At 48.7% G+C, this 17,368-nt stretch overlaps 3 protein-coding genes across 3 annotated transcripts in view; 1 reads left to right on the top strand and 2 right to left on the bottom strand.

Moving 5' to 3' along the window:
* Window positions 1–498: 498 nt before the first annotated feature.
* On the bottom strand, window positions 499–4,750 carry cntd1 (cyclin N-terminal domain containing 1). Its single transcript, XM_060037547.1, has 7 exons — window positions 4,355–4,750; window positions 3,635–3,710; window positions 3,055–3,226; window positions 2,728–2,890; window positions 2,459–2,603; window positions 2,146–2,242; window positions 499–1,322 (listed from the first exon to the last, which is right to left on the bottom strand). Exons 1-7 carry the CDS (start codon window positions 4,521–4,523, stop codon window positions 1,209–1,211), a joined length of 936 nt encoding a protein of 311 aa, XP_059893530.1. The 5' UTR covers window positions 4,524–4,750; the 3' UTR covers window positions 499–1,208.
* A 38-nt stretch (window positions 4,751–4,788) lies between these two features.
* Window positions 4,789–5,888, top strand: LOC132446974 (cytochrome c oxidase assembly factor 3 homolog, mitochondrial). Its single transcript, XM_060037593.1, has 2 exons — window positions 4,789–5,134; window positions 5,381–5,888. Exons 1-2 carry the CDS (start codon window positions 4,876–4,878, stop codon window positions 5,482–5,484), a joined length of 363 nt encoding a protein of 120 aa, XP_059893576.1. The 5' UTR covers window positions 4,789–4,875; the 3' UTR covers window positions 5,485–5,888.
* A 166-nt stretch (window positions 5,889–6,054) lies between these two features.
* Window positions 6,055–17,368, bottom strand: part of wnk4a (WNK lysine deficient protein kinase 4a) — a 43,557-nt gene continuing 32,243 nt past the window's right edge. Inside the window, exons 13-20 of the mRNA XM_060037213.1 lie at window positions 17,212–17,266; window positions 16,770–17,036; window positions 13,831–14,744; window positions 13,302–13,398; window positions 10,906–11,656; window positions 10,124–10,329; window positions 8,203–8,306; window positions 6,055–7,831 (exon numbers count right to left, since the gene is read on the bottom strand). Of these exons, the coding sequence (XP_059893196.1) occupies window positions 7,829–7,831; window positions 8,203–8,306; window positions 10,124–10,329; window positions 10,906–11,656; window positions 13,302–13,398; window positions 13,831–14,744; window positions 16,770–17,036; window positions 17,212–17,266 (2,397 nt within the window). The 3' untranslated portion in view covers window positions 6,055–7,828. The remainder of the gene's footprint in view (window positions 7,832–8,202; window positions 8,307–10,123; window positions 10,330–10,905; window positions 11,657–13,301; window positions 13,399–13,830; window positions 14,745–16,769; window positions 17,037–17,211; window positions 17,267–17,368) is intronic.

Here is a 17,368-nt window from a genome sequence, read left to right on the forward strand (position 1 = left end):
CAAGGAGACACGGATCCCTCTGATCCAAGTGATTGTTTTTAGATTATAAGATCAACCGCCTTCTGACAAGTCCCCTCATGTTGCTGACAGCCAGCACACGGACATTTTGTTTAATAACAGTAATACATGATTGACAAACCCAAATAATTTATCATCTTCAAATCATTGACTGTATTCCCAAATCGACTTCCTCGATCACACGAGTATTAAGCGGTAATGCTCTTCCGTGTCTGACGTGAGCTGACGCTTCCTCCGCAAAGTCAACGGCGCCGTTACTCCAAAGTCGAGCTCAATTGTTTTTAGATTATTAAATGACGAGCCTTATGACCTAACCCTGCGAGACAGCCCGTCTAATTAAATTCACCATTCGTCTCACGAGGGCCACATGCGCACACATACCAAATTGCAATCTGGTGCAGCAAAGATGTGCTTGGGTCATCATGAAAGTGCATGCCTACATAAAGACAGGACGTTTAACAGAGAGACGCATTATACATCTATTTTAACTCATTTGTATTTATTTAAATGTTCATGCATACATTTTACAATCTTCCTCTTAGATATATTTGATGCAGCTGAAACCTGTAGGTTTTTTGGTTACATCAGCTCAACATGAAGTTGGCTTTAAAAGCTGCAATCAGCAATTTTAGCTCAGCCCACTTTGTTTTGATTAAATTGTGTTTTGATTGAGTATCATGGTTCTCATGCATGGCACGTAAGTAGTCAAACTAATACATGAGAACCATGAGACTCCATCAAACCAATGCAGGGTGAAGAGAAATTGCTGATCGCAGGTTGAAACTGAAAATCTCTAAACTTTAAATGAAATTGCACTCAATGTTTATGAGGATGCCGTTTAAATTAATTACTTCAATCGTTAAACAGTACTATTCATAAAACACTTAGGTATATGTTATTTCGCAAACTCCAGGGCCCTTAATACAAATGTGTGATTAGTTCTTTAGTCAAAACTTTGTCTCTGGCTCCCTAATGTCCGGGCAGGTGCAAACAATATAACCTGCTCTGTAATTGAATGAGTAAAATTGTGTCCTACAAAACCACGCTTGCTGATGCATAAGAACAGAAATATTGTGGATGTGGGTTTGTGTAGGTGTCTGTGCGTGTGTAGGTGTGTGTGTGTGCATGCGTGCAGGTGTGTGGGAGTGTGTGTGTGTGCATGCGTGTGTGTGCATGACAAGTGTAACAGATCAGGGTGATAAAACGGGAGAACTGGTTTTGGTTAATTGTTCCAGGGTCACTTGAGAGAAATCCCAGATGCTCCTTTGAGAGATCCCAGTGATGAGACTCAGGTCCTCCACCACCTGACAGCCATGAGGACCAAAGGGTTAACACAATTGAATGCACAACTCGTGTGTGCCTCTGTCTTTTAATGCACAGTGCCACACATGCAGGCAGCATAGCCTGGTACTTCAATGTTTAAAATTGCATGTACATAGGATAGGCAGGCATGCATGCATACATTTCAACATGCAACAGCAAAGCCATCAATGTATTCATGTAATGCATCTCTACTCCCTACTTTATATGCTAGTTTGAACTTTCTGGTACCTAAATAAATGATAGCTTTCACATGTATTGCTTTCATTTCATGCATGGAGCAAGAGTACACATGAGCTGAAAATGCAATATGCTGTGTAGTGACGACAGGAGGCAAAATTAAAGTACGGGTTAGGGTGAGGTCCGTCCTGGTTGCTTCTCTAATGCGCTTCCAAAAGAGATTAGATGCGATACAAAAGATAATTTAGGTAACATTTATGAATGAAAAGTATCGACCTATTAGAACGTGCACAAAGTACTATAAAAATAATCAAAGCGATGAAAATGAATTAATAAAAAATGTCCTCTTCCTCGCACACAGGTGAACAGGTTCGTAATAATCACTGGCAGTGTCACCGCCAATAACCATGTGACCCATCTCTCTCTCACACTGCAATCCCACAATAACAACGGTCAACATTATAAACATTTACGGCCAAACAATACCAAAAAATAGAAACCATCACAAACCTTATTAGTATTAACATAAAATTGTTCCCGGCTTCTACATGCTGCTTTCTTTCAAAGGAAATATGGTTTAAATTGCTACATTTCTATGAGAGCAATAGAAATTCTCACACGGCTCACCTGTTCCCATTGGTTGCTGTTCCAGATGACTGCGGCCACCGTGATGACCCCAACACCAAGTAACATGCAGTCTTCAGTCACCGTTAAGAAATTCTCTCTGGGACCAAATGTGTTATTTGAGTCACAAGGGGAATGATTAGAGTATCACTAAAAACCCTGCTGTTAAAATGACTACTATTCAATCTGACCTTCACAAAACTCAGCAGAAGACAAATTCATCCGACAAATATGCACACAATCCGTGTAGCGTATGTTAACATTTCCCCCCCCCTCAAGCATCCAACAAGATAGGTAACCAGGACACTGGAGTCACCTCTGTTCTGGGGACGGGCTGCAGCACTGTGTGGTGACCTTGAGGAGAGACTCATAGATGGCCGTCCTCTGGAGACTGACGAACCGGAGCACATGGCCACAAAGACCATACAGCTGTTCCATGGGCGTCGACGGCTCATTGTGTCCTACAGAAGAGAAACAGTGCCAATGTTTTAGTCAATAATTATTAAATGGATGAAATGTGAGTTTTAGGTTGTTGCGGTCTGGTAAAAACAACTATGGAAGAAATTGTGGTTTTGGATGACTTACCAAGTACCTCTAGTAGTATTTCAACATATGTTAGAGGGTTGGGAACGTCCAGCTTGAAGTCCAGACCTTTGAGGATCTGGAGTTCAGATTCCATGAGAGCCTTCTTGGAAACTGTGTGGCCCATCGAGTGGAGGAACTGCACCGCCTGGTTGTTGTCGACAATCTTTCAGAAAGAAAGACCCCAAAAAAATACATTTTGAAAAAAATTGACATTTTTTGACATTCAGGTTTATTCTACTTTGAAGAAAATTCTTCTTGAGAAGGGGACCTTTGAAGTTGATGGATCATAGGAGTAATATGAGGCAAGGTTTTGTGAGCAAAACTTACATCAGTGTGCAACCACAGTTTGCTCGCAATTTGCACACAGGAGAAGACAGTGAGGGTGAATTTCACTTTCAGCTTCTCAAACACCAGGTCCTGGCAGGTGCTGGGCGGGCCAGGTACAGCAGCGCAGGGAGTGTTGGCGGTGAACGTGTCTTTAAGATGCTTCACCATGAACCTATGGACATGGTTGGTTTGTAAAGCATTCATTCAAACCATGTCGTTTGAATCAGGGTCAGTCGATGATGATGATTCACCATGACGATGACGATGGCTTCAAGGTGACATATTATACCACCACCGCATATTATACGTGAGTGTGATTAGCCGTTACAAGCCATTTTGAAAGCGTCTTCGGCATCACAAGGGGGCGTGTCGACCTAGATGTATGACGGATAGATGAGCATCGTTTGCTACAGTCCACTGGATAGGCTGGTAGACTGATCTATCCAGCACACATCTAGGTGGACACACCCACTTGTGATGTCAGAAGAGGCAGATTTAAAAAACGGCTTGTAAGGGCTAATCACACTCACACCTGGTGGTAAAATATGTCACCTTTAACCTGGCGGGGGTGAAACCTTACCTTTCAAGTATTTCAATGGCACAGTATCCAACCAGAGGATCCAGTCTCAGCTCCTGGGTCATCTGGAAGATGCATTCTGAGGAGCACAGAGTGAAAATAAACTGGCTGGTACAGGAAGAATTATGAATATGTAGTCCACTGAATGGGAAATAAATAACAAAAAGGACTCGTTCAGGGAGGGCAGACAAACAAATGATAAACTAATGATGGTAATTCATATTTATTATGATATGCGATACAATTCATCCCAAGATTTGGGGCAGGGGGTGTTCATGGCTTGAATCTGAATTTATGCAATAGCAAGCCTGTTTGCTTTAAGTTTGAGTGCACAAACTTCAAATTGAATTTCCCCATGGTTGCTCTGGAAAGAAATAACTGATACGAAGCATGATGAATAACAACAACGTTTGCTTTTGGATGAGAAAATGGGCAATTTAACTGTGGATGTGTTGTGTAGTGGACCTGTGGAGCCGGAGGGCTGGACTTGAATACAAAGCTCTTCCCCGACCCCGACGTGCACTTATACTACATCGTATTTTATTATAAGCTTTCAATATACTGTAGGTAGATATATATTTTTTTATCTTTTAATGTGTTAATATTATTATGAATAATAATAACTAACCCTTTTTATTTATATTATTATTTTTGTGTTTATTTATGTATATGAAATTGCACACACAATTGTACACATACCTAACTCTGTACAGTAATTCTTACCTATTAGTGCTGTGTGTTTAAAGTTCCCGCTGCACGGTTCTAGGTGGTCTAGCTCGTCTTTGTTCCTGTGGTTCAGACTGATGAGCGTCTCTGAGAGGAGGTCCAGAGAGGCGCTCCCGAACTGAAGACGATGCGTCGGCCCCGGGGAGCACAGAAACCTCTTCGCCATTGTGACAGACTAACGTCTCGTTAGTAAAAGCAATACAAACCAGGATTATCGTACAATCGCACAATTTTGGTTCAGCGTTTATAATATGCGCCAATGAAACAAAAGTAATTAAACTAAGTCGGAGCAGACACGCTAATTGTCCTGATGGTGGCGACATTGAACCATTTTTAACGGATATATGACAGGAACCAAATTTGTCTGGGGACTTATAAGAGGGGTGCACAGACGTATTTCAACCACGCGCAATGCCTTCTGGGTACCTGTTCCTTACGAAATCAACTAGATCTTCAAACCATCCGGATAAACAAATCAGACCCTCGCTGTCTGGATTACAGCCACCGTTTTGTTTGAAATGCAGCGGAAGCTGGTTACGCTGTCAAACGATAGGAACCAACCTTGCACTCCATGTCCAAAAATGGCTGACAAGACACCGAAAGAGTCTTCAGCGCCTTATGCGACCAGGATAGACCCCATGAAGGCTGAGCTTTCAAACGAGCACATACACTTCATCAGACAAGTGGAGCTCCAGCAATGGAAGAAGAAGGTGGGGACGCTCCGGACGCGGAACGTGCTGACAGGACTGACCATCGGAGCCCTGGTAGTGGGCATCTGTATCCTTCCTGCTCAACAAGGTTAATCATGTAACTGTGTCGCAGGTAGCTCAGCTTCAGGTGTTTATTCTGTCATTATTCGTGCCGGTTCAGGTTCGAGATGACAAATGGGTTATTAAAGGTTTGAGTGTTCATGTTGCATGCATGTTGATTACTGCCATGAGCAATCGAGTTGTCTGGTCGTGGTTTAAAACATGTCCGCTCCGTGTGTCACTTAAATGCATTGACCTTAACTTGGTGTTCTAGACGGCTACACGTTTTACTCGGTGTCCCAGGAGCGGATCATGGATGATTTAGATCAAGAGGCCAATCTTGCAAGACTGAGGGAACCCAAGACCGGTGCAAACTGACCATCGCGCCCCCCCCCGGATCTCAGCTGCAGCTGAACCTGAGGAAGAGCAATGTATGGACATAACTGCACTGTATCCCCCGACGGGCATTTCTGAGGCGCTTATGGACTTTTCTATCCTTATTGTATAGGGTGTTGCGGTGTTATGTTGCCAAACTGAATCCACCGGTGGTATGTTGATTGATTAATGTGTTCGATTAAATGTCTAATCATGAAATGACTGAGCCTAATGATGAACCTCGTCATCACCGTCTGAAAGTAACTGCTGCTGTATGCAACTCAAAATACACTAAAGCAAAGACCTGAGATTAAAAAACATAAGTCATGCATTGATCTTCTGCGATATTAATGAAGCAGATGAAATAAAATACCTGGGGCCTCAAAGCGGCCCCAGGGATGCGTCAATCTGTTCTGTTTAGTATACCATCATTCCATGTTTATGATTTACATTAGTCGTGTGGAATTGCTGGAATTAATATTTTACAACCCAATTATAGTATCCGATAAAAATGTCACCTTGAGACACCCTATGAAAAAAATCATGAATTTCAAGATAAAAACAAACAAGACAGTAATTGCAATAACATTTATTCAATTTCTCAAAATATAATTCATGGAGCTTGATCCAGCCTCCAATGTCATGGGTTACGATATAAAATAAGACATCCCAAAAAGAAAGGCACAGATTCAGCCTGAAAGGACAGCAGCATTAAAGAGAAATACAATTCAATATTTACATTTAAAATGTAGAGATGCATAAGGTTCTCTTTTGAATATATTACGGAAATCTTAAAACAGATATCTGGAGGGAGGGGAGTGTTTCATGTAACTAAGGCAACGGCTAGAGGTTCACAGCTTTTAAAGATCTCTATATACAACAAAATACTAGCAAACTTTAACCTTGGGATTGCAGTTCATATAGTGGAAGTATACACAACATTTTGTTTCATCCATTTGGAATAATATAATTGAGTTCTCTGTGAAGAAAAGACACCCCAAGAGGAAAAAGATTAAACGAACCAGAACACATTTGTTGTCCCATATTATTTTACACGTTATTGTACACGTATAAGAGCAAATATAAAGGACTAAAGTGCGGAAGGTGCTTAATCTATCAGGCAACAAGTCAGTTGATTTTGCTTACGCAAGAAATACATAGTTGAAAAGATCTTTAGTTTCCTCATAAGGCTATAAGCAAAAATATTTTAAATAATGCAAAAATACACATTACAAAGGGAAGGCCAGCGGTCAAATCCCAAATAAAATAAAAACAAAACAATTTGTTCCATCGCTATTTAAGAAAAGTCCAGTTTTTTTATTGCCATTTAAATTGTTCTATTTTATCTAAAAGCTATACAATGATCTTAATCTAGGAGAAGGATAACAGATGAAACTCACACGGTTAAGCACACACCTTCAGAGTGCTGATTGTCAGCGTCTCCATTGGGTGTTGACGCGCTCAACAGATCACATCCTAATCCTCAGAGAGGAACATAATGGGAACCCACAAGATCACAATGGTCTCCCAAGACTACTCAACAGAAGTCTGCTGCGAGTACATATATCAGAATCCTAGCTAAGCCTCAATATCCTGAACCCCTTGTGCTTGATAAAATATCCCCACAAATACCTTTTAGACTAAGTAATGCATGATAAAGCTTTTCGAAATACATGTGATCAACATGTAATTAGGCTAAAATGTACAATCTCTTTTCAGTAATAGGAAGGCATTAACTATACAAATAATATTGTTGTCCACAGAGGCTACACTCAGAAAGCACTTTTTCATAAATAGACTGCAGCACGTTGCCTCTCATTATCCCAAACCTTTACCACGGTCAGTCAAACGTCAGCAGGGGACAACGGCAGTGAGACAGAAACAAGAAGAAATAGAAAATAAATCGAGTTGGCTTAATACAGAAGCTTTGATCCCTCCATATTCACAAAACACTAACGTGGAATTGAACACACGGTTCAGTAATCTGTTTAAAGCAAATTCACATGAGATCAGCTCTCCTTTTGTTTTTTGGTTTGGTCCAAGTCTTGAGATAACCACGTGAATAGTTTAGTAGGTAGTTGATAGCCACCTTTGCAATGAATTCACCGGTCCCAATCTAGGCGGCTTTGGTTCCTGTGTCAATAAGATGTAGAGATTGTGGCGATGAATGCCTGTTGACAGTGACAGTGCCTTGTGTTCGAGGGCTTGTATTGTCTTCAGAGATGACAGGAATCACTTTCTGGTGTCAGTGAACCGATTGAGAATGAGCGTAAGGATCCGTTTGACCGCTGCAGTCATTACTCGGATGAGGTAGTCCGGATGTGAAAGCTTGCTGGGCTGAAGGTTCTTACTGGGGAAGGAGAGGAGAAACAATGCATCATGTAAATATTTCCACTTAGCTCTGTGAAAAGTGAAAACCAGTAAAAAATGTTGTTGGGTTCCCTGGCCCAGTGGTTCCCAGTCAGTGTGATGGTCACAGATGTAGGTCAAAGCAACGCTAGTAAGGGATCGAAAACAAAGTATCTCCTATGTAAAATATAACTAGTACTATTAAAGATTTATTTAATTATTCCACTTGATACCAGTTCTCGCTCTATTTCAATACATATTTTGACCCCTAAAGAATTAGCCTGTTGTATTTTGCTGAGGCTGTAGTATCTGTATGTTTCCCTGGAGATCGGAGCATGGCGTTTGATGTCAGGAACATGGAGGTTCTCTCACCATTCTATTGATGTCCGTGGAGAAGGTCACCCCTTTGCTTGGTTTGTCCTGTGAGCAGCTGCTGCTGCTGCTGCCGCCGCCCAGGGAGTTCCTCCTGATGATGCCTGGGAAAACAAACAAGACACGGCATCAATTACAATTACGGCATTTGGCAGACTTACATCGGTGAGTCTGCCAAATTACATCGGTTAATACACACGTTGACACACCGACGGCAGAGTCAACCATGCAAGGCGACAGCCAGCTCGTCAGGGGCAGTTAGGGTTAAGTGTCTTGCTCAGGGACACATCAACACTCAGCTAGGAGGAGCTGGGGATCGAACTAGTAACCTTTCGGTAACAAGGCAACTGCTCTACCTCCTGAGCTAAGCCGACTTAAGGGCATTAGGAACCCGTCCCTGAGGTCACAACAATGAGTCGGCAGAATCTCCAGAGTTCCTCGCACTCCTGGAACACCATGGAAAAAGCATTTACAATGTGTAGTTTAACGGTAAAAGGGTGTAAAAAAGAAAAGAAAAAAGGTGAGTTATTATGTAGAGAGGTCATATAAACTAGTTTTCTTCATAAGTGGTTCCAGGTTTTATTTTCTTGTGTTTCTTTGCACTAAGAGGGCTTTAGGGTTAGGGGTTGTCATAATGTGGGCCTATGAACACCTTTGAGACTCTGAACTGGGACTATAAAGTCATGTTAAAATAAAACAGACTTGATTGACCTGCCTTCTCAAGCCAAGAGGGAAAAGCAGCACTACATGTTCTACAATGGGACAGTTCGGTGAGGTCTATCTACAATTCAAAGCACATAGTGTGTGGTTGTGTGCAATCGTCTTGTTAATGTAACTGATTGAGCTAGTCCCGCCCACTGTCAACATACATTGTAGCCAGATTTTGATTGACTAACCTGGTAACCTAAAACGGCTAATAACCGGTTAGTCTTGCAACAACATGCGTTTAACCCATAGAGGGCAAAATAGAGAATATTTAAATCTTATTCCACGTTTTTTAAAACATTGTGCATTGAAGACAAGATTTAAGATGACGTAAAAAAAAGAGCTTTTTTTTAACTTTGCCTTTATTTTCTATTTTAATAATAAAATGCCTTTTTAACTTTCTATTTTACCCATTTCTTTGCATATGTTTTCTTTTACTTATCTATTATTTTATTTTATTGTATGACAATGTTTATATGTGAAGCACTTTGAGTCTGCCTTGTGTATGAAAAGTGCTATATAAATAAAGTTGCCTTGCCTTTTTATTGCAGAGGGAATAAGACAGGAAGGTATGCGAGATAAGAGAGGAAGACATGTAGCTAAGGATCACAGAGGGGATTCAAACCCAGCTCGCTACGTTCAAGACTGATCCTACCCGTGGTACGCGCTCAACCCAGGGAACCACCCTGAGACTAGTCTCGCAAAGCCAGACCAAACTACAGCAAGTAGAATGGTCTGGAGCCAGGCTACCTCGAGCCGTCTATCCGTGGGGAAACTGGGCGGGCCTGTTTTTATTTCTTTAAACCAATCACAATCGTCTAGGGCGGGGCTACGCCCGGGAAGCAGCAGCGGTGTCCATGCAAAATAGAACATCTTTCTTCCTCAGCAAATGCTGTAAGCAAATCTTTTGCAGTTCTTTGCAATTTTCGACGGAAAGAGCCAAACATGCCAACTTTACAGCGCCGTCAAAGTCCTCTTCAAAACTCGCCATACTGCCTAGTTTCCGAGTTTGAGGGGGAGCAACCGGAAGGGGGGGGAGTCTCGGCCAAATCCGACGCTAGGCAATAGACGCTGTCCACTTCCGTTCAGCCAGACTACCCTGAGACTAACTTCTACCCAGGATCAACCACGGCAGCACAACGTGACCCAGTGCGCCGCGGTCCACATCTAAATCAGTGATTTTAAGGTTTTCCTTTCAGCGGGAAGGCCGCCTCACCCTGGAGCGGGCCCATGTCCACGCGCTGGAGGCTGTTCCGCCGCGAGGGGGGCACGCCACTGCTCTTTGACAGCCGGCGCTGGCGGTTGGACAGCATGGCGGCGGGGGACACAATGCCCGGGGGGGGCACCTTCCCCATCTTGGCGTACAGCTCCTCGATCTCCCTCTTCTGGGCCGCCTGCAGGGTCTGCACCTCCGACAGGTGTCTGGGGGGGGAGGGAGGGAGGGAGGGGGGAGGGAGGGGGCCGCGTCAAGCAGGGGGAGGCAGGATGGCCTCTTGTCTATGGGGACCCGTTCACAGAAACATCCTAGCACTATAATAAATGAATTATCTCTCCTCCCAATATAACAGTTTCGCTCCGACTCTCCGTATAACCTGAGATTTATATATATATAATATATATATATATATACGTTATATGTGCCATGCTTTAATGAGCGTTGGATATAACACCACATTAGCATAAGTACACTAGAGACCATTTACAACATGAGTTAACAATCCTCTCCATCATTAAAAATCAATCATCATTAGGAATAAGAAAGCAATGATTAATGTTTAAGGGAAACATTAGACAAGACATACATACTGATTTGCATTACGATACTGCGACATGGCAAACAGGCCCCAGGTTTGGGGGTGTACTTCTAATATATAGGAATGAAGGAGTGTGAGCCCGTGTGTGTGTGTGTGTGTGTGTGGGTGTGTTTGGCGTGCGCCCGCGCGTGCGTGCTTGCGACTGCGCGCGTGTACGAATCGTGCGGCGTGCGTGCGTGCTCACTTCTCCCGCAGCTCCTGCAGCTCCTCCAGCATCTCGCTCTCGCTGCTCTCCGTGTCGTCGCTGCTGACGTAGGGCGCGCTGCGGCTGTACGTCATGGTCCACAGGTGGTGCAGCGCGTTGGTGTACTGGGGGCTTCCCGAGCCCCCGTCCCAGAGCCGGCCGCCGCCCTCGGCGTCCGCCGCCGTCACCGACAGCCCGCTGTCCGCCGACGTGCCCAGCAGGCTCAGGCTGCACGTGCGCTTGCGGCTCCGCCTCCTGGCGCTCCCGGCCTGCGTCGCCCGCGGACGCTCCTTCGTCTCCGCGGGCCTCCCTCCCCCTCCTTCCTCTTCGTCGTCGTCCTCCTCGTCGTCGGCGGCGGCGGCGGCCTGGCCGTGCTCCGGGGCGGCGGCGGCGGCGGCGGTTGCGGCGGCGGCGTTGCGGCCGTCCTGGGTCGGGGGTCTGACGGGGCAGGGCTGCGGGGGGGACATGGTGAGGGAGGTGCCCAGGCTGGTCTCCGAGCCGCCCTGCTCCTCGGTGCTGCTCTCGGACGAGGAGCTGCTGGAGCCGCCTCCCGGTCGGGCCCCTGGGATCGCCGTGGCTCGGGCCCCGGGCACCGTAGGGGTTCTGGCCCCAGGGGCCGTCGTTGGTCGGGCCCCGGGGGCCGTAGGGGGTCTGGCCAGGGGGACCGCTGAGGGTCTTGCTGCCGTGGCGACGGCCTCCGAGCTGGGGGTCACCTGGAAGCGGCCCACCGTCACCGGCCCGGGTCGGCGTTCTGCGGAGAGGAGAGAGGAGACAACGAGACGAGGAACATTAGCAACACTACGACGTCGTCATTTATCATGGGGCTCTTCCTGCTGGACCGACGGCCGACGTGGAACCCTTGAAGTGACACAGCGAGGTTCACACGAGGTCCACACGAGGTCCATAGCCACCTTACCATGAGGACGGCGAAGTTCTTGGAACCCTGTAATCCAGATCATCGTGCCAGTAATGACTTGTTACTAGGAAGTAGGTGGCACTTATATAGATGTATTGCCAATAGTGCGTGTGTGCATGTGTGTGTGTGTGTGTGTGTACACACGATCAATCACTTGCTGAACAATAGTGTCTATTCTCTGAGGAGATTGGTTTGGAGTGATCAATTGAAATTGGCCATCCTAGTAAACAAAGTTTGACTGGGAGTGATTATAGATAAGAGATGATAGCCTGATTAGTGAATCTATAGATAAAGACTAACTTCCTGTGTGCATTTTTGGGTTGACTGAATGGTTTGATGATCCCATGATGCTCCAGTATTGATTGGGGCTGTTACACTGACTGATGACCCATAACATCAGGTTAAGTATTCCGGAGCAATGATAACACTCCTGGAAAAAATCACCTTGGTTCCATTTTGGTTAACTCTTTTAATACACGTGTCTATTGTATGGATTTCCATGGTAAATCATGGATGCACAGCTGAAGCACACCCCAGGGTTTCTGTGCCTTTACAAAGAAAACATCGGCTGTGGTTCGCCCACATTTGATGAGTGCGACGAAAAGCAAACAACAGGAAATTGCCCTAAATCCCTGCACTCTCCTTGCAGGTATTTCAAGGTTGGGCTAAGTTGAAATCCTGTACTTCTTGGGTCTGTCCACTAGGTGTCCCCACAGGACACAAAAACACTGCTAATACCAGTTTAGACCCGGGGCACTTGAAACAGAGGGGGCTCTGTAGTGCGGCATAAACACAGGCAGGTGTGGACAAGGTGGAGGAGCGGGGGGGGAGTGGGGCAGTCTTTAACAAGCAACGCTGGCTTCTGATTGGCCGGGGCCGGTGGGAGGGGCTGTCATCGCACCTACACTTGTGTCCCTTGTTCAGTGGAACACTGCTCCCAGACACGGGCTTACGCAACGGCTCCAGGGGCCCCGCGATCGGGACACAGTATCTCGGCGCCAAGAGGGTGAAATGGAAAAGTGGACGAGGATAAAGTACAAATTGAGACGGCGAACCGAGAATATGACAGCATGGCCACAACAGTCATCACGCCGTATAACGAAGAGAACAGTACACGGCACTCGCACACAAGCGGAGCGCTGTGCGGTTTTTGCGAGTGCGTTCCGCGTGCGTGGCCACGTGGCCGCCCCGGCGCATGTGTACGTGTGTACGTGTGTGCGTGTGCGTGTGCGTGTGTGTGTGTGTGTGTGTGTGTGTGTGTGTGTGTCCATGCCCGTGTGTGTGTAAACGTGTGTTTACGTCGGGGAGCATGTGCCTGTTTGTTTGGGGTGCGAGCCAAAACATAATCAGTCATTTTCCAGCGCCTCTTAGACCCGGAGCCAATGGGTGTGCGTCGTGGACGGTGTTTACATGAACCAGCGTGCGTCGGAGCTCACGAGGGCAACGTGAGCGCATGGGGACGGGGAGGGGGGGGGCTTACCAGCAGCGGGAGGGTCCGTGGAGGGGGCCGTGGGTCTGGGAGGACTGGCGGTCCTCTGGGACACCGGAGGGCGACACTGGGGGCTGACGGACGATAACTGATCCAGAGGGAATCATTGGGAGAGGAGGCGTAGGGATTAGTAGTCATTTGTGATGCAAGGCTGTCCTCAGCATGCATACATGTTTACATTTATACGTTTCAATCAGAATTGTATTCGAATTGTATTTATCTTTGTTGTTTTATGTTGATGTATGCTTTTAGTAGTCCTACTTTAAAGTTGTCTGCGTGGCGTGTGTTTTAATAAAACCTAGTCCCTACAGTTGCTCAAAACGATGAGCAATCACATTTTAAAATAAATAAAAGTGTACACAAATGCTTATTGATTTGAAACAAAGCCAAGGCAAAACCCTACGTGTGCGTTTCCGGAGCATGGAACGCCCACGAGAACAACTCACCGCTAATCGACTGAGCCTGATCAATACCTAATCAATACGCGGTCTGGGGGCCGGCGGCGCGCTCCGGGACTCACCGTGCTCTCCGGGCTCTCCGGGGGGGAGGGGGACAGGCTGGAGGAGGACCGGGGCTCCGAGCCCGAGCTGGAGCTCTGGGCCTGGGCCTGGGGGGGCGGCGGCGGCGGCAGCGGGGCGGAGTAAGGGTGGTCCTCGTGGATGTGGAGTCGCCCCCCGCCTCCCAGGTCGTCCTGGACCAGGGGGGGAGAGCCGTCGGGGCGGGGGCCACCGCGGCCCTCCTGGGGGCCCCGGGGCGGCGTGGAGGGCGTGGAGCAGCTGGTCGGGGGCGAGGCGGGGCTGGTCCAGCCGGGGAACCCGCCCCCGTCCCCCTGGTACTGCGGGGGCTCGGGGCTGAAGCACAAGTCCCCCTCCCCGGGGTAGTGGCCCTCCGTGGGGGGGGGGGACGGGAACTGCGGCGCGTAGCCCGAGGGGCCCCCCATGTGGGGCCCGTGGGGGTGCTGGGCCAGCTGCGGGTGGTACCCCGGCATGGCCGCGAGGCCCTGGCCCGACGCGGGGATGAAGGACTGCGCCATGCTCATCGCCATGGAGATGACGTTGGCCAGGGAGAAGAGGGGCTGCGAGTGGGCGGGCCACATGTTGGCGTGCTGCTGGGGCCCCGGGGGGGTCATGGTCCCGGGGGTCTGTCTGGGGGACCCCGAGGACGGCGAGTCCGTGGTGGGGAAGGTGGGGTTGCTGGCCACACGGGTGAGGGGTGAGTGTGTGTGCTGGGGGTACTGGAGCCCCAGCTCTGGCTGTGGGGAGCCCGGTGGGGCGGGGTAGGGGAAGGGGAAGTGTGTGTGCCCCATGTAGGGTAGCTGGTAGTGCTGGTGCTGCTGCTGCTGGTGCTGCTGCTGCTGCTGGTGCTGCTGGTGGTTCTGGGGCAGCAGGGAGGACGGGTGGTGGTGGTGGTGGTGGTGGTGGTGTTGCGGAGAGCCTGAAACAGGAAGGGGGACACGGCGTTACACTCGGTGCGGCGCCGGGGAGAGTAGACGTGGCGTCTGAGGAGCTCTCGACCCCACCGGCCTGGCCCGAGCGGTTGTTAGTAGAGTTAACCGGTTCCGTTCACATCGTGCAGCGAGCAGCCGTAGCACATACTGGCACTAGCGATGGGGATAGCGATAAACACTTTATTGTAGATCTGGAGTCCATTCCTGATCACGACCTCGGAGCGTTGCGTCATCCCGGCCTTCCAGAAGCCCCCCTGCTCAGTTTAAATGAACCCCAGCTGATCCGGTCCGAAGGCACGTCGGCCCCTTCGCTCCCTCTGCTCGGAGTTTGGAAAGCCCCTGCGATAACATGAGTGACCAGTGCAAACCCCACGCACAACTGTTAGGATGGGTTTCCATGGCGATCAGAGGCAGGGAGGTTCTGTGGTTATCGGCACACGTGAGGACATTGTAGGACTGAAACGGAACATGTGTATGTACGCGAAGGGGAAAGAACAGAAGGGCACAAGGGAGGGGGGAGAGAGAGAGAGAGAGAGAGAGAGAGAGAGAGAGAGAGAGAGAGAGAGAATCTCATACTACGTCTCCCTCCGGTCGCCCGGCCAGCCCTGCTCGTATTGATTGGACGTTGACTCACTCCTCTCGAGCAACAATGGCTCCACAGTTAGCAGGCCAACACCCCCCCCCCCCCCCCGCCGTAGCCGCGACGCCGATGGAAACACAGCTTTAGCAACAGTCTATTTAAACCCCCCAGGATAGGCCGGAGGGCTGGGAGGGGGGGAGGCATTGCGAAATCAGTGTGGCTTCCCACAGACAACCTGGAGTGTGATGGGGAGGCTGTGGCTGTGTGTGTGTGTGTGTGTGTGTGTGTGTGTGTGTGTGTGTGTGTGTGTGTGTGTGTGTGTGTGTGTGTGTGTGTGTGTGTGTGTGTGTGTGTGTGTGTGTGTGTGTGTGTTTGTGTGTGTGTGATGGGGGGGGGGGGTACAAAAATCGAAATGCTAAAATGCTGTGTGTGTGGCTAAGTATAGGGAAAAAGTTGAAGAAGACTTCTGTGGTAGGGTGAGAGAGGGACAGAGGGGGGGGGGGGGGGGGGAGAGAGAGAGGGAGAAAAGGAGAGGAGGGAGAGACACAGAGAGAGGGGGAGGCAGGGGGAGGTGCCTTTCCTGGAAACTAAAAAAAAATCTGTCAAACAGATGTGTTTGAGAGTATTACAGTGTTGGTGGGGGATGTGAGGGGAAAGAAAAGCTTCACAGGGAGAGCATTCACATCGATGCGCGCAAAGAGCGGGAACAGGTGAGGTAATTACCCACGAGGCCTTGCTGTAAGGCAAGCCCGACAGACCCTCGCTTTGAGGTGTGTCTGTGTGCAGGTGTGTGTGTGTGTGTGTGTGTGTGTGTGTGTGTGTCAGACTGGCGCCATGGAAAGGCACAGACAATACCAACAGGGGGGCGCGGGGAGAGCGACGGCAGAGCGATGTGACAGTTCTGGGCGCTCGCCACTTCGCAGCCAGAGCCGCGGTGGTGGTGCCTGTGTGTGTGTGTGTGTGTGTGTGTGTGTGTGTGTGTGTGTGTGTGTGTGTGTGTGTGTGTGTGTGTGTGTGTGTGTGTGTGTGTGTGTGTGTGTGTGTGGTGTTGGCAGGCGTGTATAGAGGTGTATGTGTGTGTGTGTGTGGATCTGTACATGTGTGGTGTGTGTGTGGATACGTTTGTGGTACGTGTGTGTGGTACGTCTGTGTGTGCACGTGGGTTGGCATGTATGCAGGTGTGCATAGGTGCAGGTGTGTATGGAGGTGTGTATGGAGGTTTTTATATATGTGTGCATGCGTGTGTTATGTACGTGTTTGTGCCCATTACTGTGTGTGTGAGGGCAGGCATGTATAGGTGCAGGTGTGTATGCAGGGGTTTATATGTGTGTGTGTGTGTGTGCGTGTGTATGATATCGATGGGCGTGTGAGTGGGTGGAGGTGTTGGTGGGTGAGGGGAGGGGGGGGGGGGGGGGGGTGGTGTTGGCGTTACCTTTGCTGCTGCGGAAAGACTGAGAGCGCCCCCGGTGTCTCCCCGCTGAGGTAACGTCTGAGGGGTCCCCCCGGGAGGGGGGCAACGGGGGGACCCCCAGGCTGTAGTCTACAGCATGCAGACATGCACGTAGGCACAGGGGTGTACACACACACACACACACACACACACACACACACACACACACACACACACACACACACACACACACACACACACACACACACACAGACACAGACACAGAAGAGACACGGGCAGCCACATATTAATGGTCATGCATTAGTTGTCTAACGTGCACTATGGGAGATGTTAGAGTCTAGCATTGAGCATCGAGGGGGCTAAACAGCCACACATCCTGTGTTCTTGAACAACCGTTGTAATAATCCATCCCAGGAGGGCCCCATTGATCTCTCTCCCTCTCGGTACAGGAGGCTGGGCTTACCAGGCAGGGAGGACGAGGACTGCGTCCGGGCCAGGCTGTGGGTGAGCAGGTTGGGCTGCAAGAGAACAGCAGGAGTGTGAGGGTCCGTCCAGTGCAATGGTCACATAGGAGAAGCAATGCAGAAGCACACGGGAGACTCCGTTCTGGACAAAGCCTC

Source organism: Gadus macrocephalus, chromosome 18 (genome assembly GCF_031168955.1).
Source record: "Gadus macrocephalus chromosome 18, ASM3116895v1".
In the NCBI taxonomy this organism is placed as follows: Eukaryota; Metazoa; Chordata; class Actinopteri; order Gadiformes; family Gadidae; genus Gadus; species Gadus macrocephalus.